We start from the raw sequence: 18,302 nt of genomic DNA on the forward strand, positions 1-18,302 counted from the left end.
CCTCTAGGAAGCATGGCCGTTACTGCCGTGCATGCAGAGTGGCTCTCCCTCCCTCCATGGGTAGAGGTAGGGAGTGCGGAGCCCCGGCCAGCTGCCATTATCAATGGTGGAGGAGGGAGGAAAGGCACCTTCTACTCTGACTCCTTCTGCTGCCACCTCAGCTCCAGCGCTGCCACCAGCAAAAGCGGCCTGGGGAGCTGCCTCCTGCTCCACCACCTCCTGTTGCTGCCAGCAAAAGTGGCCATGCAGGCAGAGGGAGGAGCACGGAGCCCTGTGGATTTGCCTCCTGCTCTGCCGCCTCCTGTTGCTGCAGGCAAAAGCAGCTGTGCGGGCAGAGGGAGTGACCGTTGGTGGCACATGCACCTCCTTCCTTCCTTTGTGCCCTTTCCCTCTCCAAGCACATCTTCCCAAGCGTGGAAGAGGCAGGAGAGAGGGGAGGCACCTCCTGCTCCACCTTCTCCTGCTGTTGCTGCCTTAGCCACCATGGCTGCCAGAACTGAACCCCCGGGGACAGCCGGTTTGAGTTCTGACGGCCGCCACGGCCCAGCAACTGGCAGTTGGTGACCTGGCAGTGGGCCGTGGCCCAGCAGTTGGGAACCACTGCTTTGGATGAATGTTCTGCCAACACTATTCATACTGCAGTAGCAGATCTGCAGTCTCCTTGAAAAACATGAGAACTGTGGAAAGCACAACCATGTGTGCCACACATACAGTAAGTGTCAAAGCTTCAGGTGCTGCAGTTAATGGCTGTTTAACATACACTGAAATCTATAGAGATCCTAAAAATACCAAGTACTCTATCACAGTTGTTTTAAAAAAACCTGCTTCCATTATTTCTTAATGACTAGAAATAGCTAATGTGAGTGGCTTGGGCACATGTCTCAGCACACTGCTCTTTTCCCAGCTAATTGCCTTTCACAGAAAAGGGCAAGTGCTCTTCTGATATAATATATGTCATGCAGCTGAAGTACAGTTCTGGTGTGTATTTTTATCCAAGCAGACATGAATTAGTTGTTTACACTGTTCTTAGAGTAAGGGATAGAGGAAGAAATGTTAGCTTTTCTCCTGGCACTTGCACTTGTCTATTATGCACCATTGAGAGTAGTCAGAGTTTCTTAATTAAAAAAGTGGAATTTTAAAAGCAGTTCTTTTAAACTATAAAATATCATAGGACTCTAATGAACACCCCTGTTGTGAGAAATAAATAGACTCCATTTAATAGGTGGCACTCACCCAGCCATAAGCAGCTTTTTCACCCCTTTAGATGGTATTTTAGCTACTATATTAACTACAGTAGGTTAATTAAAAGGCCAAAGCCTCTTTTGGACTACCATTGATGAGACTTCTTCCAATATATTTTTCTTGCACTGTATATTTTATTTATGACTTTCTGCATAGTCAGACAGATTGGATTTGTTACTTTTAAATGCTGAATTGATTTAGTAAAATCATTTATAATATTTTCAGCGCTTAACACTTTTAGATGCTTTCACTACCATGAGATGAAAATATTTTTCTTGTCGGAGTATGATTACAGTTAGAGATGTGATTATAAATATGTTATTAGAGGCGGACAGATTTTAAATACAGGTTATACCCTCTCTTAACTGGGACTGTCTGGTCTAGCAACATTGGACCACAGATGTTCCTGTACCAGAGAGCCCAAGTTTAGGGAGGTCAGGCCACAGGCCAAGAACAGCAAGCGAGGTGCAGAGACTCAGCCGGGTGGTGCAGCAGTGAGCTTGGCCCCTGCTTCCAGGTGATAGCAGCAGCCACGGAACTCTGCTGTAGAGCTTGGGGACAGTAGCAGTGGCCGCAGAGGTCCAGCAGCAATGGCAGCCATGGTGCTCTATCCCTGGCTGTGGAGTTCTGGCAGCGGCAGCGGCCAGGGAGCTTTATCCCCAGCTAAATAGCTCCGACCCCAGCGGCAGCCATGGCCAGATAGGCAGCCGAGGGTCTAGGCTGGAGCCCTAGCTGGGGGCAGCAGGACAACAAGGGCCATGCTGGGAGGGACCTCCTCTTGTCCAGCAAATCCCCTCATGCCGGACCTGTCAGGTCCTGATGGTGCTGAATTAGAGATGTGAATAACTGACTATCCGATAAGCAAAAGTTGACTAGTTGCTTCCCTTCCCTCTCTTTGCTGCCTCTATCAGAAAGAGGTGGGGTGCTTCAGAGCAGCAGCATGCAGCACCTGAGGCCAGATCCTGGGCTCCACGGGGCGCTCTACTTTGAAATGCTGTATGCAGCCCAGGGTCCCCAACTGGCCCCGAGCTGCACGCGGCGTTTCAAAGCAGCAGCTCTGCATGGAGCCCTGGGTCAATTGGGGACTGCCGCTTTGAAACGCTGTGGGAGTACGGGACCAGTGGGGGACTGCTGCACTTTTGCCTTTGAAGGGTGGAAGTGCCCTTATTGACTAATTGAAATTTTATATCCCTATGCCAGATGAGGGAGGTCCAACCTGTACTGACATGTCAATATTCATTTTTTTTCTTAGTTTACAAGTTAAGATTTATTTTTTTAATGCAAGTCCTATAAATTCATCCTGAGATCTACAATTAGCCCTATTCTTTCTGCCTTCAACATTGATCCTCTTGATTTGGCATTTTTAGTGTTTTCTTAGCTTTTAAAATGTGTGTACGTGTTATATGATGTTGTTTTTAAGTATTTAGCTATCACCTTTGGAAAATCATGGAAGACAGGAGAGATTCCAGAAGACTGGAAAAGGGCAAAAATAGTGCCCATCTATAAAAAGGGAAATAAGAACAACTCAGGAAACTACAGACCAGTCAGTTTAACTTCTGTGCCAGGAAAGATAATGGAGCAAGTAATTAAGGAAATCATCTGCAAACACTTGGAAGATAATAAGGTGATAGGGAACAGCCAGCATGGATTTGTAAAGAACAAATCATGTCAAACCAATCTGATAGCTTTCTTTGATAGGATAACGAGTCTTGTGGATAAGGGAGAAGCGGTGGACGTGGCATACCTAGACTTTAGTAAGGCATTTGATACTGTCTCACATGATGTTATCAATAAACTAGGCAAGTACAATTTAGATGGGGCTACTATAAGGTGGGTGCATAACTGCCTGGATAACAGTTCTCAGAGAGGAGTTGTTAATGGTTCACAATCCTGCTGGAAAGGTATAACAAGTGGGGTTCCTCAAGAGTCTGTTTTGGGGCTGGTTCTGTTCAATATCTGCATCAACGATTTAGATATCGGCATAGAGCAGGGGTTCCCAAACTTTTTGACATGGGGACCAGTAAATCCATTCACGAACTTTTGGAGGACCAGTAATGTTCATTTGCATATTTGTATATTCATTAATCAAATGATGAATATTCATATAAGTTGTTTCTGGTCTTCCCAAATCTCCCAGTGCCAGCTTTAGCACAGCTTTTGATATGGTCACTGACAATATTCTTGCCAGCAAGTTAAGGAATATGGATTGGATAAATGGGCTGTAAGAGACAGAAAGCTGGTTAGTCCAGGGTTTCCCAAACTTTTTACTTTAATTGGAACCCTTTTTTTTTTCAGTTCTGCTTTTTGCAGCCCAAAAATATAAACACATGAAAAACAAACTGAGAAAATACCAGACATACAATATGTCTGGTATTTTCTCTGTAGGTAAGTTGTATTATTACTAGATGTATCAGTTTGTAGTTTTGAATTGCCTGGCTGGTAAATGTGCTCAGGCTGCATGAGGGTATGTCTACACTACCACCCTAGTTCAAACTAGGGTGGTAGTGTAGACATACCCTGAGTGTGTCTACCAGCCAGATAGTTCGCAACTACTTGAGAGGGGGGGGGGGGGGCAGTAGAATCCCTGTGCCAGACTAACTCGTGCTTTGTGGGTGGGGAGGGGGGAACGAGGTCGGGTCAGTCCCACTCCCTGCAGGCCGATTCATTCTCCCCCTGCTCCCCTTGCTGCGCCTCTGGCCAGCCCCACTTCCCCCAACCCCCTCCCGGGCAGCCAGTTCTCTTCCGCTTCTCCTCCCAATTTCCCTTGGCCAGCCCCGCTGCCTGCGTCCAGCCCTCCTTCCAGCGTCCGCTTCCCCCCACCCCTCCGCCCACATCTTCCCCGGCCAGCTCCCTGCCCCCAACCTCACACCCCCCGGCAGCCCTGCTTCCACCAGCCCCCCAATCTCCCCAGCCTGCCCTGATTCCCCTGTCCAGTTCTGCTTCCGGTGGCCAGCTCTCCCCTCCTCGTCACCCCAGAATCCCCTGGCACCTGCACCTTTCCTTAGCCCTCCACCCTCCTGGTGTCTCCCTTTGCCCACTTTTTCCCTAATACCCGCCCCCTCACCAGTCTCTGCCCCATTCCCCTCCTGCCCCTCTGTGCCCTCACACACGATTTTCTCCATCCTGACCTTCCTCATGGCCACCCCTTCTTTCAAGCCTTCTCCCCCTCCAGCCCCCAGTGCCCTTCCCCTCTCCTCTCCCAGCATCAACCTGTCCCCCCTCCCACTGACACCTCCCCTCCTGTCCTTTCCCTCATGGTCTGCAGTTGGCCCCCCCTGGCATTTGTCTCTCTCCTGCACCCCTGTCCCTTGGTTCCTTCCCCTTCCCCACTCAAGTCCCTCCTTCTTTCTCCCGCCCCCAGCCTCTCCTCGCCTCTGCCGCCGCGTGAGCCGGTTCCCTACCTTCTCCTTCCACGTTGCGGGGCCGGAGGCCGCACTCAGGCCCCGGAGGCCGAACCCGGAGCCAGCCAGGCCCCACAACGTGCCTCCCGCGGGTTTCAAAACCCCGGGCCGTCATGTCACGTCATGCCCGGGCCTCCTCCCCGCCCACGTGCAACGCTGCGCATGGGCGGCAGGCGGTGAGAAGGAGCTGTGTGCAACAGGGACGGTGCGGGGCTGAGGGGAAAGCTCTGGGGGCGGGGTGGGAGGATGCGCGGGGGATCCGGGGCCTGCTCCAGGCAGAGCCGGGGAGAGACCCAGCTCCACATCGTGGTGGAGCAGGGCCCCGGTTCTTAACTCGCTGGCACTTCTGGGTGCAAGGGTGCGGGGCCCAATTCGACCGAATGGGTCGAATCGGCCTAAGGGCCGGCAGCCACCAGGCACGCTGAGGCCCGGCATTTTTTTGGGAAATGCTGGCATAGAGAGTACGCTTATTAAGTTTGCAGATGATACCAATCTGGGAGAGGTTGCGACTGCTTTGGAGGACAGGGTCATAATTCAAAATGATCTGGACAAATTGGAGAAATAGTCTGAGGTAAACAGGATGAAGTTTAATAAGGACAAATGCAAAGTGCTCTACTTAGGAAGGAACAATCAGTTTCACACATACAGAATGGGAAGCGACTGTCTACGAAGGAGTATGGCAAAAAAGGATCTAGGGGTTATAGTGGACCACAAGCTAAATATGAGTCAACAGTGTGATGCTGTTGCAAAAAAAGCAAACATGATTCTAGGATGCATTAACAGGTGTATTGTAAGCAAGACATGAGAAGTCATTCTTCTGCTCTACTCTGTGCTGGTTAGGCCTCAGTTGGAGTATTGTGTCCAGTTCTGGGCACCACATTTCAAGAAAGATGTGCAGAAATTGGAGAAGGTCCAGGGAAGAGCAACAAAAATGATTAAAGGTCTAGAGAACATGACCTATGAAGGAAGACTGAAAGAACTGGACTTGTTTAGTTTGCAAAAGAGACGATTGAGAGGGGACATGATAGTGGTATCTAAAAGGGTGTCACAAGAAGACGGGAGAAAAAAAATTCTTCCTGGCCCCTGAGGATAGAACAAGAAGCAATGGTCTTAAACTGAAGCAAGGGAGGTTTAGGTTGGACATTAGGAAAAAATTCCTAACTGTCAGGGTGGTTAAAAATTGGAATAAATTGCCTAGAGAGGTTGTGGAATCTCCATCTCTGGAGATGTTTAAGAGTAGGTTAGATAAATATCTATCAGGGATGGTCTAGACAGTACTGGGTCCTGCCATGAGGGCAGGGGACTGGACTTGATGACCTCTCAAGGTCCCTTCCAGTCATGGTATTCTGAGATTCTATGATGTGTGCAGTGTTCTGAAAGTTTTGTGATTCAGAGGAAATATATAAATATGATCTATAACTATTAGCCTGCGAGCTCCTGCCTGCCTTTCCCTCCCCCCCTCACGCTGCTGCCTCTGTATCAGAAGCAGCAGGGACAGGAGGCGGCTCCGTGGGAGCTGATACGCGTGGGGAGCCGACTTAGATTTATCCAGCTGAATTTTTGAGGGATTAAAAATCTGTCTCTGTTGTCTTCTATTCTGATATTACAGCATCAGAAACCAATAGCAGGTCTCCCTTTTTGCCTCTGTACCAAAATGATTCAAATAGCTAGCTACAAATTAGAAAACTGAATCAATGATTGCTGCTTATTTAAGAGGGATTAGGGAACTGTGAAAGCAAGAGACTGTAATGCTGTATGTAACTAGGACTTGTGCGAGAGATTTACTGACTTCAAAATGTCAATGAGAGCTTGCAGGAGAATTACTCTATTTCAGATACAAGAGCCTGTTGGCTTCAGGATACTAAATTTTGTTTTCACCTTTTTAGAACTCTGAACTTACCTTGGAACAGTTCCTCTCACTTTCATCATTCAGCTGATTATAAAAGAATTTATAGGAGCTGGAAAAGCTTTCATGTCTTCTCATATTTAAAAAGAGAGAGAGAGAATCATAACCAGGCTTGTTTAAAAACAATTGTAGAGTCCAGCCTGAAGAGTCCCTTTCCAAAGTTTTGCCACTGTATAATTTTCTTGGCAGCCTTTTCTGCTCTTTCTACCCACCACCCCTACGTTTCCAGGCAAAACGCCTACTCTAGGAAAAAAAATAAGTCTCTGTGTTTTGGCAGAGATCCACATCAACTGATTAAGTTAATGAATGGGCATTTCTACTGTATCTCTTACAGACTTGTTTTTTGCCTTTTTATACCTCATATATTGATGCTGATTTTTTTAAGCCAAAAGTCTCCTGCTTACTTTCAGCTTCTAAGCTGAGAGATTGAACAATGCTTAATTTAAGGTGAAGCATAGCTTTTTCAATTCTCAACTTTCCATGATGGATTTTTTAATATAGTATAGAAAGTAGACTTTCATCCTGTTCAGATTTCATATATCATCCTTCTGCCATTGTACAGGGTTAAAGATGATTTCACATTTTAAATCCTTTGCAAGCAATTGGTTGACTTTTTGCATTCTAAGGATGTTTTTCACCATGTCACCAGAGCTTTTACAGAATCTTCAAGAAATATTCTAGACATTTTATTTATTCTTTTCAGTCTTAATATTTCTTCAGGCTAATTCTTTCCCTTATGTTTTTGTTTTTCCTTTGATGGATCCCATCATTGTCAGAGATACTCTAGTACAGAAAATCTTTATTATTGAGTACTGCTCTTAAACAAGATTTAGATTTCCTAGCAAAAATATGTGTACTAGTATGGAACTGGAAAGAAATGTGATGATATTAAGTCACAGAACAAAATAACCCAGCCAATTATCAAAATTGCCGTATTTTAATATTACATAACCAGATGAAAAATCAGAATCCTGAAGTGATGACATCTACTTTTTTCAACTAGAGGTTAATATCACAATGCCTGGGTAATTGGTAGATCATTAGTATTATTTGTCTGAAAAGTGAAAGTAAAAATTAGTTGGGACCTTTGGAACTGAGAGTCAAAATATTAATTTCCAGTTCTTTTCTGATTCAGCACAATAATTGTTTTGCTGTAATAGAACACTTATTGGTCATTTAGGAGGTAAGTCAAGGTGTAAGATGTCTCTTTGTGTAAATATTTTTTCCGGTGTTTTCTAATATTTGGTAAACATACCCCCAGCTCCATCAATGTTGTCTTCAGGAAATCTGAATAGATCCAAATAAAAATTATTGAAATGATCATACTAATAATAAATGCTGACTTGCTATCCGAGAGACATTATACAATTTATGATGCACAGAGGGTAAAAATAGGTCTAATTCTCCTTTGTATTGAAGTTACTTAATTAAGCCTTTTGTTTGAAATATGACAACAAAATACTACTATGAAACTAAAACACTTTTTTTGTTGTTGTAGCTACCTTATACACGTCTTGTATCTTGCTGGGAATATTTCTGAATAGTAGCATACCTATATTCTTTGAGCTTTTCGTGGAGACGGTCTACCCTGTTCCAGAAGGAATTACGTGTGGTGTTGTCACCTTTTTAAGTAACATGTTTATGGGAGTGCTTTTGTTTTTTCTCACATTTTACCATACAGGTAAGAAATATGAGTTACTTACTGAATGTAATTCTCTGTGAAGGCATTCTATAAGAGGTCTATTTTGGCGCCAGTGGGAGGAGGGTTTACATACAGAACTCACATTGATGTTTATTCTGTGCATAAATCTCTTGCACATCAGTGGGAGAAAAGACCTAATTGTTTGTCTTTATGTGCATGCTAATCAAATAATGAAATTCTTTAGTTCGAAAACAGATATTGAGACTTTGCGTAGAAGTCACTGCAGCAGGAAGCTATTGAGATAAACATGATGGCTGGATTTTTACAAAGAACTGGATAATGTTCTGGCCATTAATAACATTTGTAGCTATGCTAGTTAAAACAACAATAAAGCTAATCCAATCTCATGCTTCAGGGTATAAACTGCTTGCCAGTAGTGGGCAGAAAATATTTTCTCCTCCCTCCCTACAATGTCCATGAAACACATGCTGGGTACAGTACTGATGATGGGAGAGAGTTACCTCCACAAGATACTGAACATTGCTCTGAGTCATACTTCTGCATTAACTGATGTGTAGAGTCATCTAATATGCTAAGGCGGTCCTTTGTGTTGATATTTCCAACAAATTATTTGTAGAGCCTTTTCTTTTTTATCTCTTGTGTATTATTTATTTGCTCACATAATATGTTGTAATTTTGAGTGATGTTTCTTTGTAGATTATATTTGCATTTAGATACTGAGTTACTATGGTAACAATATGAGAACCTAGATAAGTTCAGAATAAAACCCTGCAACCTCTCTGATTCTTTTTAAAGTTATAAATTGCTATTTTTATATGTAGAAATCAGCTAAACAAGAAGAGTACTTTCAAGCAAAGTGTCAGTACTACGCTTTTTAAATATATAACCTTATATTAATTCTAAGTATTATTGTCATAATATCTCTTAATTAAAATCGTATGTTCCCAGCCAAGAGGACAGTAGTAAACATCACAGTAATCTTTTGAAATAAAGAATATTCCAGACTTTCAGATGCCTCAACATATAATTGAAAATTGTATGAAATGATTGAAAATTTATTCTAATTATTGTTTTGTAGATGCAAGATAATAGAAATCTAAGCTCTTATTTGTGACCTGAAAATTAAAAACCAGTTTAAATCAAATCTATTTTGAGAAAATTAGTGGATGTGAAGTTCATTAATACAAATATGATTTTTCCAATGGTCAGAAATGAGCTGGCAAAATGAAACAAACCAAACTTGAAATAATTTCAATGTACTTCTAAATGACTGAAAAAATTCAGTGTTATGAATTCATTTTCCATTAACTGTTAGGATAGAGTACAATATACTAAATCAGTATTTGATAGTAATACGTCAAAATATGGCAGTAGTATGTTGTAAAAATCAGTTTGACCATTATTTATAATACGTAAGCAAATTTTTCCATAAAGGATGTCAATAAATATATGTGAATGCAAACTTGAAAAAAGCATAAACCTATAGTCTTTTTTTCCAAAGAAAGAAGCAGAGAGTCACACTGTTTTCTTCAAGATAAGACATTCTCAATGATGCAGTGTCTTAAATTATTAAAAGCATGACCATTATATGATCTGTAAGCATTGATCAATGTTCATCTGGTGAAATTAGGGCTAGGTTACCAAAAGAAAAATTCATTGAAGATGGAAAATGATTGTGTAATAAAAATACTTCCTTATAAAATCAGTCTTTTTTCCCCCTTCTTTTTCATACACCTTTTATGATCATTCAAATTAGGGTGTGTCTAGACTACAGGGTTTGTTTGGTTTTTTTCAAAAAAAGTAACACCTCCGCCCCAAACAACCTCCCTAGGCAATTTTCCAGTGCTTAACCACCCTGACAGGAAGTTTTTCCTAATGTCCGATCTAAACCTCCCTTACTGCAATTTAAACATGCTTTATAGCAAGAGACTCAACGAGCTCTATCCATTTAGTTTAAAAAAGAGAAGGTTAAGGTGACTTGATTAGTCTGAAAGTGCCTACATAAGGAACAAATATTTAATAATGGCCTCTTCAGTTTAGCAGAGAAATGCATAACTTGATCCAATCGCTGGAAGCTAAAGCTACACAAATCCAGACCATAAATAAAGAATAAAGAGTAATTAACCATTGGAAAAGATTATCAAGAATCATAGTGTATTCTCCATCACTAACTGTTTTTAAATCAATATTGATTTTTCAAATGATGGCCCCTATAGAATTTCATTCAAGGTTATACACATGCACCCAGAGTCAGGTTTTCTGAATAGCATCTGTTGATCCACCCGTGCGCCTTTGCTGCATCTTGTGGTTTCAGCTGCAATAAAGGTTAACCAACCACACCCTCAGTTCTTTTTCACCACTGCATGGTCTGAGTTAGTCTCTTCTATTCTCTTGTCTCTTGTGATGCACTTTTCTAAAGATTATTTTATTCTTGTTGTTAGTGTTTTGTTAATTTTGTAGTAGTTTTAGCAGTAGTTTAGGACTTAAACTACTTTGGGATGCTGTTTTTGCCAGATTCCTCCCCTTTCTTCTGTCATTACCCACATATGGATACTGGATTATTCTGAAGATGCAGGGTTCAAGATCTGCACTTCCTGCCCTTGCTTGTTTTCCATTAGTGACTAGCACCAGCAGTGCCTTTGCTCCTTGGAGTGGCCAACGTTACATTCAAGTGCAGTATTTGCCTCTCCTTCCTAGCCCATACCCAGAAAGGCCATGCTTTTCACTTCAAGAAACACCTCACAGAGGTCACCATGAGACCACAGTCAGATCCAAGTTTGGGATCCCACCCCTCCATGTCATACATTGGCCTGAGCATGGAGAAGTGTGCCTCCTACCACAGCACTCCAGTCTGGTTCTGCTAGTATAGCACTGCAGATCCCATGCTGGGGTCTAGCCATGAGGTAAGGAAACTTGTTGCAGAGAACATGAGACTTTCCTCAAGACCCATGAAAGACATTATGTCCTCCCTAGGTTCTAGCCATGGAGAAGCGCTGTGTTCCAAGGCATGTAAATATGACAGGAAGTTGCATAGAACACTGGATCCTCAAGTCCTGCTTACCAAACTGTATACCCCTTCTGGATCAATACCCCCAAAGTCATGAGCATGTTGGGTTCTGAGGCAGTCCTCCATTCCAGCTCCCATTCTGGCTCTGACTTTGTGGAGTGTATGTCACTGGCACCAAGGAGGCTCAAGTCAGCTCCTTGTACTCATGAACTGTTTAACTTGGATGAGGTGAGGTCTCCATGTCACCTGTTACATTCATCTCATCAGAGACGCCCACTTCTCCTTCGAGTGGTCCCTGTGGGTGCTGCACTCTGGGTGCTGGTGCGTCCTCACGCTAGCGACCGGAGACTTTTCTAGCAGTTTCTGCCGTGGCGCGCAGGCGCCGTGACGTCCTCTAGTGTCGTTGGAATTGTTCGGCGCGGCTCCTCAGTTCCTTCTCTACCATGCTTGGCAGCAGACGGAGCCGATTGTTCTCCTCATTTCTTTAAAAAAATAGTTAAATTCCCAGTTTTAACCCTCATTTTCCAAGTTTTTAGCCCTATTCTCCTTCCCTGTCAAGTTTAAAAAAAAAAAATTCCCGTTGCAGTTCGCCACTTTTCTCCAACCTCTCATGCCTGGCTCTCCGGGCTTTAAAAGATGCAAGTCATGTCGTGATGCCATGCCCACCTTGGATGGGCACTCTAAATATATTAAGTGCTAGGGGGAGGAGCACCAAACTCAAAAATGCCTCCACTGCTCCAAATTGACAGTGAGGGTGCACCGGGACACAGCCAACAGGCTAAGGACACTTTTATATGAAAAGTCCCTCCGTCCTTCCTCAGAGGACTCTCCCGCGACTTCAAGATCAGTGCAATTGAGTAAGGGTATGGAAAAGAATCAACCCTCTACCTACTCTGCTCCTACTACCTCTATATCAGGTCTTTCTCCAACTCCGTTGCTACCCTCAGCACCATCAGCCGTACAGGTCAGGACTGAGAATAGGCCGGGAACCTCCGGTACGGTGCACTCAAAAGCATCGGCACCTCACAAAAGAGCTCATTCAGAGCCAAAGCAGAGGTCAGCGGCACCGACTGGTGTGGCAGCAGAGCTGCCCCCAGCGCCGACGGCACCAGCGAAAGGTCGCTCAGCACCGAAGCACCACATCAAAACGGCACCAAGTCTGGCGCCGAAGAAGGCATGTGCCGACAGACCACCACCGAGTGCCACAGCGCCGGAACGATCCTTGGCACTGCCGCTCCCTGCACCGCCACCATCCAAACCGCATCATCCCGCACCAACCGAGCAACGTTCCCCGGTACGGAGCCACACATCATCGGCACCGCCTTCCTCGCGCTCCTCCATCCGTTCCGTGTGGTCTCGACACTCCTCCATCGCTTCTCGCTCGGCCAGTGACATTGGCACTGAGCCAAGGAGCAGGTTCTCCTCCCAGCACTTCAGCCCGGCACATAGACCTCCATCTTGGCAGCCAGCCCCGGTCCAATATGCATACCCTCCCCCTCCGCACCCTTGGTATGCACAACAATACGCCTACTCACCTCCACCATATGCCACCCAATGGCAACCATGGGAGCCACCACCAGGCCTCTTCGACTACTTGTAGGCCACCAGCCCCCTCAGAGGCACATGACTCTCTATCTGAAGGGGAGACCAGATCACCTCTCCATAACTCCTCCTCTTCCCCAGATGAAGAAGCGGTTACAACGGAAGCCCCACCATCCGGTGATGACGCTAAAAAATTCCAGGACTTGTTCAAGAGAGTGGCCCAACAATTCCAACGACATTAGAGGGTGCCCCACTACAGGGCGCCATGGCACCTGCGCGGCGCAGCAGAAACTGCTAGAAAAGTCGCCGGCGTGAGGACGCATCAGCACCCACGGGGACACATCTCGGAGAAGCACCGTTACTGCACAAGGTGAGTAACTCTTTCTTCCCAGCTTTGGACCTGTTGCCTTCAGGTCATGTTCCTGAGCATTCTTTTGAGACTTATGTGATTCTGACTGACATAAATAGGGCAGCCATGTGGAATTCAGTATATATCTTTTCTTCCCATTATACCTTAGCACATGACTCTGCAATCGATGCCTCCATCAGTGCAGCTGCTCTCTGTTCCATGTTGCCGTCTTCCTTGCACTCTCCTAAGTTCTACACATCAGTCATCCTCAATGGAATACAATAGGGACCATCACTCGAAGAAAAAGAGGACTTCCATCTACCTGTTCTTTGAAATATGTTCTCCCTATCTTTATTTCAGTCCCACTCTTCTTCCCCTCTGCTGTGGATCTGTTTAGTTTGCAGTGGAAAAAGAACTGAGGGCATGATTAGTCCACCCCACACTTAATCACCTTGGTCAAATCCATGACACATAGCAAGGGCACAGGCATAGACCAATGGACACTTTTAAAAATACTCCATCTCTGGATACATGGCACATGCATTTAACTCTTAGCAGAGTACAGATAGGAACCACACATCTTAAAACTTCCTGGTATGGGTAAGTAACCTTTTCATATTTTTCTATAAATTCTGCTTTAGGAATTATTTTGGGGAAGTGTTGTGGCCTATGTTATACCCAACGTCCAACTAGATGATCATTAATGGTGCCTTTTGTCCTTTGAATCTATGAAAGGTGAATAAGTAAATAAATTAATGGTATTGAGGGTTTTTAAAAAATTCTTAATGTCTCACAAATACTTTCTGTCTCTTAATCCTATGCATTGTTATTGTTTTGCTGTTAGAGCAGAGTGAGCTTAAAGCCATCAGTTAAATTTCTAGTTTTGAGTGTTTACGTCCAGATTACTTTGTGACAGTAGAAATGTTATATGAACTTCTGAAACTGCATTTTTTGTTTGTTTTACAGAGTTGTCCTGGTTCAACTGGTGCCTCCCAGGATCATGTTTGCTCAGCCTACTCCTTATTCTTTGTTTCAGAGAATCCTATGATAGACTTTATCTTGATGTCGTAGTCTCAGTTTAATAGTACAGAACTGACAGTTTAGAGAGAGACTGAAAATCGATACTGCATTCTACACATTGCCTGGAATTGCACACTTGTTTGACAGAAAAAGCAAAGAAGCTGCAACATTTTAAATGTGGTTTGACCAACTACAAAGATATTTTTTTTAAATACCTCTTGACTTGATTTTTATTACAGACTTGATAAATGTGTGGGATTTCAGTTGGGAATAATAATATCCTAAAATACACAAGTGAAATGTATCTGATGTGTATATTCTAAAGTCAGAACTGTGATGTCTTATTTAAAAAACAATACTTGTAACTGTAAAGTGTATAGATTTTCTATGCCAACTCAAACCACTTAAAGATTGCATGAGGTACTCATAGGATGCCGAGGTACCAGTAATCTTTCCATCTTCTGTTAGAATACAAATAGTGAATAACATTTTAAAAAAATCTATATTAGCCAAATAGGTATCACATTTAAATATTAAAAGGCCAGTATACATCCAAGCTAAAATAATGTGGATTTTTGCGTTATATTAGCCTTTAATAAAGCCATTTGTGTTAAGACTTCGATACTTGGGTTTTCAACCGACTAATCTTAACAGTCCTTGTACTGTTGTTGGAAATCATTTAACATTCACTCCAGAATAAGTGTGCACTGAATGATAAGTGCAGTTTTAGTCATACAGTACTTGCCACTAAAAATCACTTTAGCTGACAGTGCCATCTGAAATTCTGCGGTTTTCCCATATGCTTAGAATAGGAAAGAACTGTGGTATCACGGATGTCTCTGTTGATGCTGTAGTGGCCACCATAATACTTCTCATTCATCTCCAATTAATGCTGTGAAATCCAATTTAATGTTACTAAATAATGTGGGTGTATAGGGCCAAATCCCCTGTAGATTTAGCTTTAGTTAAAGGTTTCAGGGTTTGGTCTATAGTGAATGTATGTTTTTAAGATTAGTTTACGATTATGGGTACCTAAGTAATGCTTTTTAAATACACAGTTCTTTAAATGTGGCACTTTATAGAAATGTCTTTGTGCTATGTGAGGTGCTCTTGTTAGCATTAAAATAATAAATCATATGGAATATTTTTGTTTCATGAGTCCATGAATTTTGGCATAACCTCAAAAGTACAGTGCAAAGCAGTAAATTTTGGTCAGTCTGGCCCTCACTGGAACAAAGGTATTTTAGACATTTTGAGTAGTTTTTAACTCAATTTTAAACTGTTTAGTAACTTTTCAATTATATTCTTTTAATTTGGTTCAGATACATTTATGGCATTTCCATTCTGAGTGTGTTCCTGTACTTCGCGGTGTGTGTGTGTGTGTGTGTGTGTGTGTGTGTGCGCGCGCATATATATATATATATGTGTATGTATAGGTGTGTGTAATATTTATATGTTGTATATAATTATATAATATATAAATATTGTATGTAGAGTATGTTTATAGGTTTATTTAAATCATGTCTTTTGAGTGGTTGTATGCCACTGTTTGTAACTAAAATTATTTTAGTGAATTAAGTTGCACACGTTTACTAACCATGACATTGATTTTATTTCACTGGGTGAATGTCTTTTCTTAATGTAGCTATTTGATATAGAGGGATATATACATGTTTGAGAGTATTGGCATGTAATGTTCTGTGTCAGTGAGAACTCTGAATCAAACTCACACCACTCCTGTGAGGGGTTGATTAATACAGCCACTATAACTCAAAAATAAAATAAAAGCTGAATTGTGCACTATCCTTCAGTTATGTATGCATTCATTCGGTCTGCTCTCTGTAGAGAGCAAATATTTCATTGACGCTTTAAATTTAAAATTGTATTCATGTACTAAAATGAAATAAGATATCACACATCGTCTACTTTTATTGTTTTCAATGAAATGGGCATATTTACCATAGCAGATAATGGGATGTTGTGACTTCGTTTATTGGCTACATGAGTTATTACAAGATCAGTGTTATTCCTTGAAAGGCACTAGTCAGACAATGAAGCTACCTGTATTGAGATACCCAAAATAAATCTAAAGAACATGTTCAAGCTGCTGAAGAAAACTGGCAAAATGTAGTTGGTCGTATCCTTTTACTGTCTTCATTATTTGATTGGTACAAAGGTTATTAACCCTTCAACTATCTTGGTTAAGTTCTACTAAATTTAACTAAAGCCACTTACCTACCAGACCTTACTCAATCAGCATTCCCCTGTTGATCCTGATGAAGCTTTTGCCTGAGGAAGAACTACAAGAGCAAATCCCAATTATGTAAAGGAGTTCACCCATAGGTAGGAGTCTGCTGCAATGATAAGTAGAAAATAATTTTCAGACTTAAGGACTTTATCAGATCAACATATTTTTGAATGGTGGAGGAGAATGTGTTGGAGGACAGAGGATGAGGAAAATATAAAATAGTGTGGGTTTGTTAGCGTACACGTTGAGATTATCTTTTAAATAGCTCACATCTTCATTTAACTTCACAAAAAAATATTCTTCCCCAAAGAATCCAAGCCAGCAATCCTTAGGTAGAAATCTAGCCAATGAGAGTTTTGCCTGTAACAATTACCAGATCAGGCTAGCTGTTAGTATTTTTGACTTTGTAAAAGTCATCTTGGTTAATTGTGTTTTACTGAAAGAGACTGCATATTGCATTGGGAGGGTTTAAAGTATTGCTTATATATTAATAGTAAGTAGTTCCAGAAAAGATTTAGAAATTAAATATAATATGTTTCTAATTGATTACTGAATAGCAGAAAAGCACATCTGTTTTTAGAAGTGCAATTTAATTTTAATTGTCCCTATGTAATTTTCAGTGAGTATGGACATGATTGAAATAAACAATTTTTGACCATAACCATAATGGATTTTAACAGGAAAATACACGACAATATTCCCTTTCTTCTCTTGGCTCTTGAGTTAGTTCCTGTAGAAATCTAGAAGAGCCATTTTCCCTAGCCCTATCTGCAAAGCTACTAGAATATGGGCAAGTATGCTGCATTTTTGTGTTGAAAATGAGAGCAATGAGGCTGTGCAGTTCCTATTTCTCTCTTGTAATAGATCTTTGTTTTAAATGGCTGGGTATATTCTAGGCTGCTCCTCTGTTTTTCACTTGGTTCTATAGTAACTGTAAATTCAACTTCCAACTATGCTTCTTTTTTCTTTTGGCTCACTTGTGAGCTGAGCTATTTCTCTTGCTGCTAATGAGGCAGATAAGATTTAGAAGGAATGGGCTTTGCCTCTATCCCTATTTTCTATCTCTCTTCAGTCTCTTCCCTCTCATTTTACTTCTCCTTCTTGTATGGACTTTTTGCTCTTAAATGTGTGACCATACAAGTACCATGGAAGCAAAACTTTCTGAATTCCCAGTTTAATTCTAGAGAGGAGAGTTGGGCAATCACCTGTGCAATAGTCAAAAAAAATGTCAGTGTTAAATGATCACTCAACATAAAATGCAGAATCCAAGGACCTCAGGTACTGTATTATACTGAACTGTAGGGGTTCTCAACATTTTTCATGCTGAGCCATCCCCAACATCCTATAAAAGCTCCACTGCCCCCTTGTGCCACAACTGTTTTTCTGTATATAAAAGCCAGGACCAGAGTTAGGAGGTACTAACCAGGACAACTTCCTGGGGCCCCAAGCCACAGGAGGCCCCATATAGCTAAGTTACTTCAGCTTCAGCCTTGTGGCAGGGCTCAGAACCCTTGGCTTCAGCCCCAACTTTCTGTCCTGTGCTCCAGCAAGTCTGCCACTGGCCCTGCCTGGCAGACCCCCGAAACCTGTTCACAGCCTTCCCACCTTCCAGTGTGCCTCGGACTCCTGGTTGAGAACCAATGCTATGCAAAATATAGAGCCTATACAGGTTGTGTGTGTGTGAAGAAATAAATCTGGTGGACTATTTAATGTGTACAGCTATATGCTACAGCTGAGATTTTCAAAATGACCTTTTGGAAATGGGCTGGAGATATTGTCTGTCTCTGTAGGACACTTGAAAATCGAAGTACCAGATTATATTTGTCAAATACAATTAAAAGTTGGTTTCTTGTTTTTGAGAGCGGTACCTGAGTGTAGAACCATGTTAATAATCATGATTTAATTTGTGACTAGATTCCAAAAA

The 18,302-nt window shown here is 42.2% G+C and overlaps 1 protein-coding gene across 1 annotated transcript in view; it reads left to right on the forward strand.

Moving 5' to 3' along the window:
* Positions 1–15,933, forward strand: part of SLC49A4 (solute carrier family 49 member 4) — a 124,372-nt gene extending 108,439 nt beyond the window's left edge. Inside the window, exons 8-9 of the mRNA XM_075933110.2 lie at positions 8,048–8,230; positions 14,077–15,933. Of these exons, the coding sequence (XP_075789225.2) occupies positions 8,048–8,230; positions 14,077–14,192 (299 nt within the window). The 3' untranslated portion in view covers positions 14,193–15,933. The remainder of the gene's footprint in view (positions 1–8,047; positions 8,231–14,076) is intronic.
* The last annotated feature ends 2,369 nt before the right edge of the window (positions 15,934–18,302 follow it).

This window comes from Pelodiscus sinensis, chromosome 7 (assembly GCF_052426305.1).
Source record: "Pelodiscus sinensis isolate ZL-2025 chromosome 7, ASM5242630v1, whole genome shotgun sequence".
NCBI classification, from domain to species: domain Eukaryota; kingdom Metazoa; phylum Chordata; order Testudines; family Trionychidae; genus Pelodiscus; species Pelodiscus sinensis.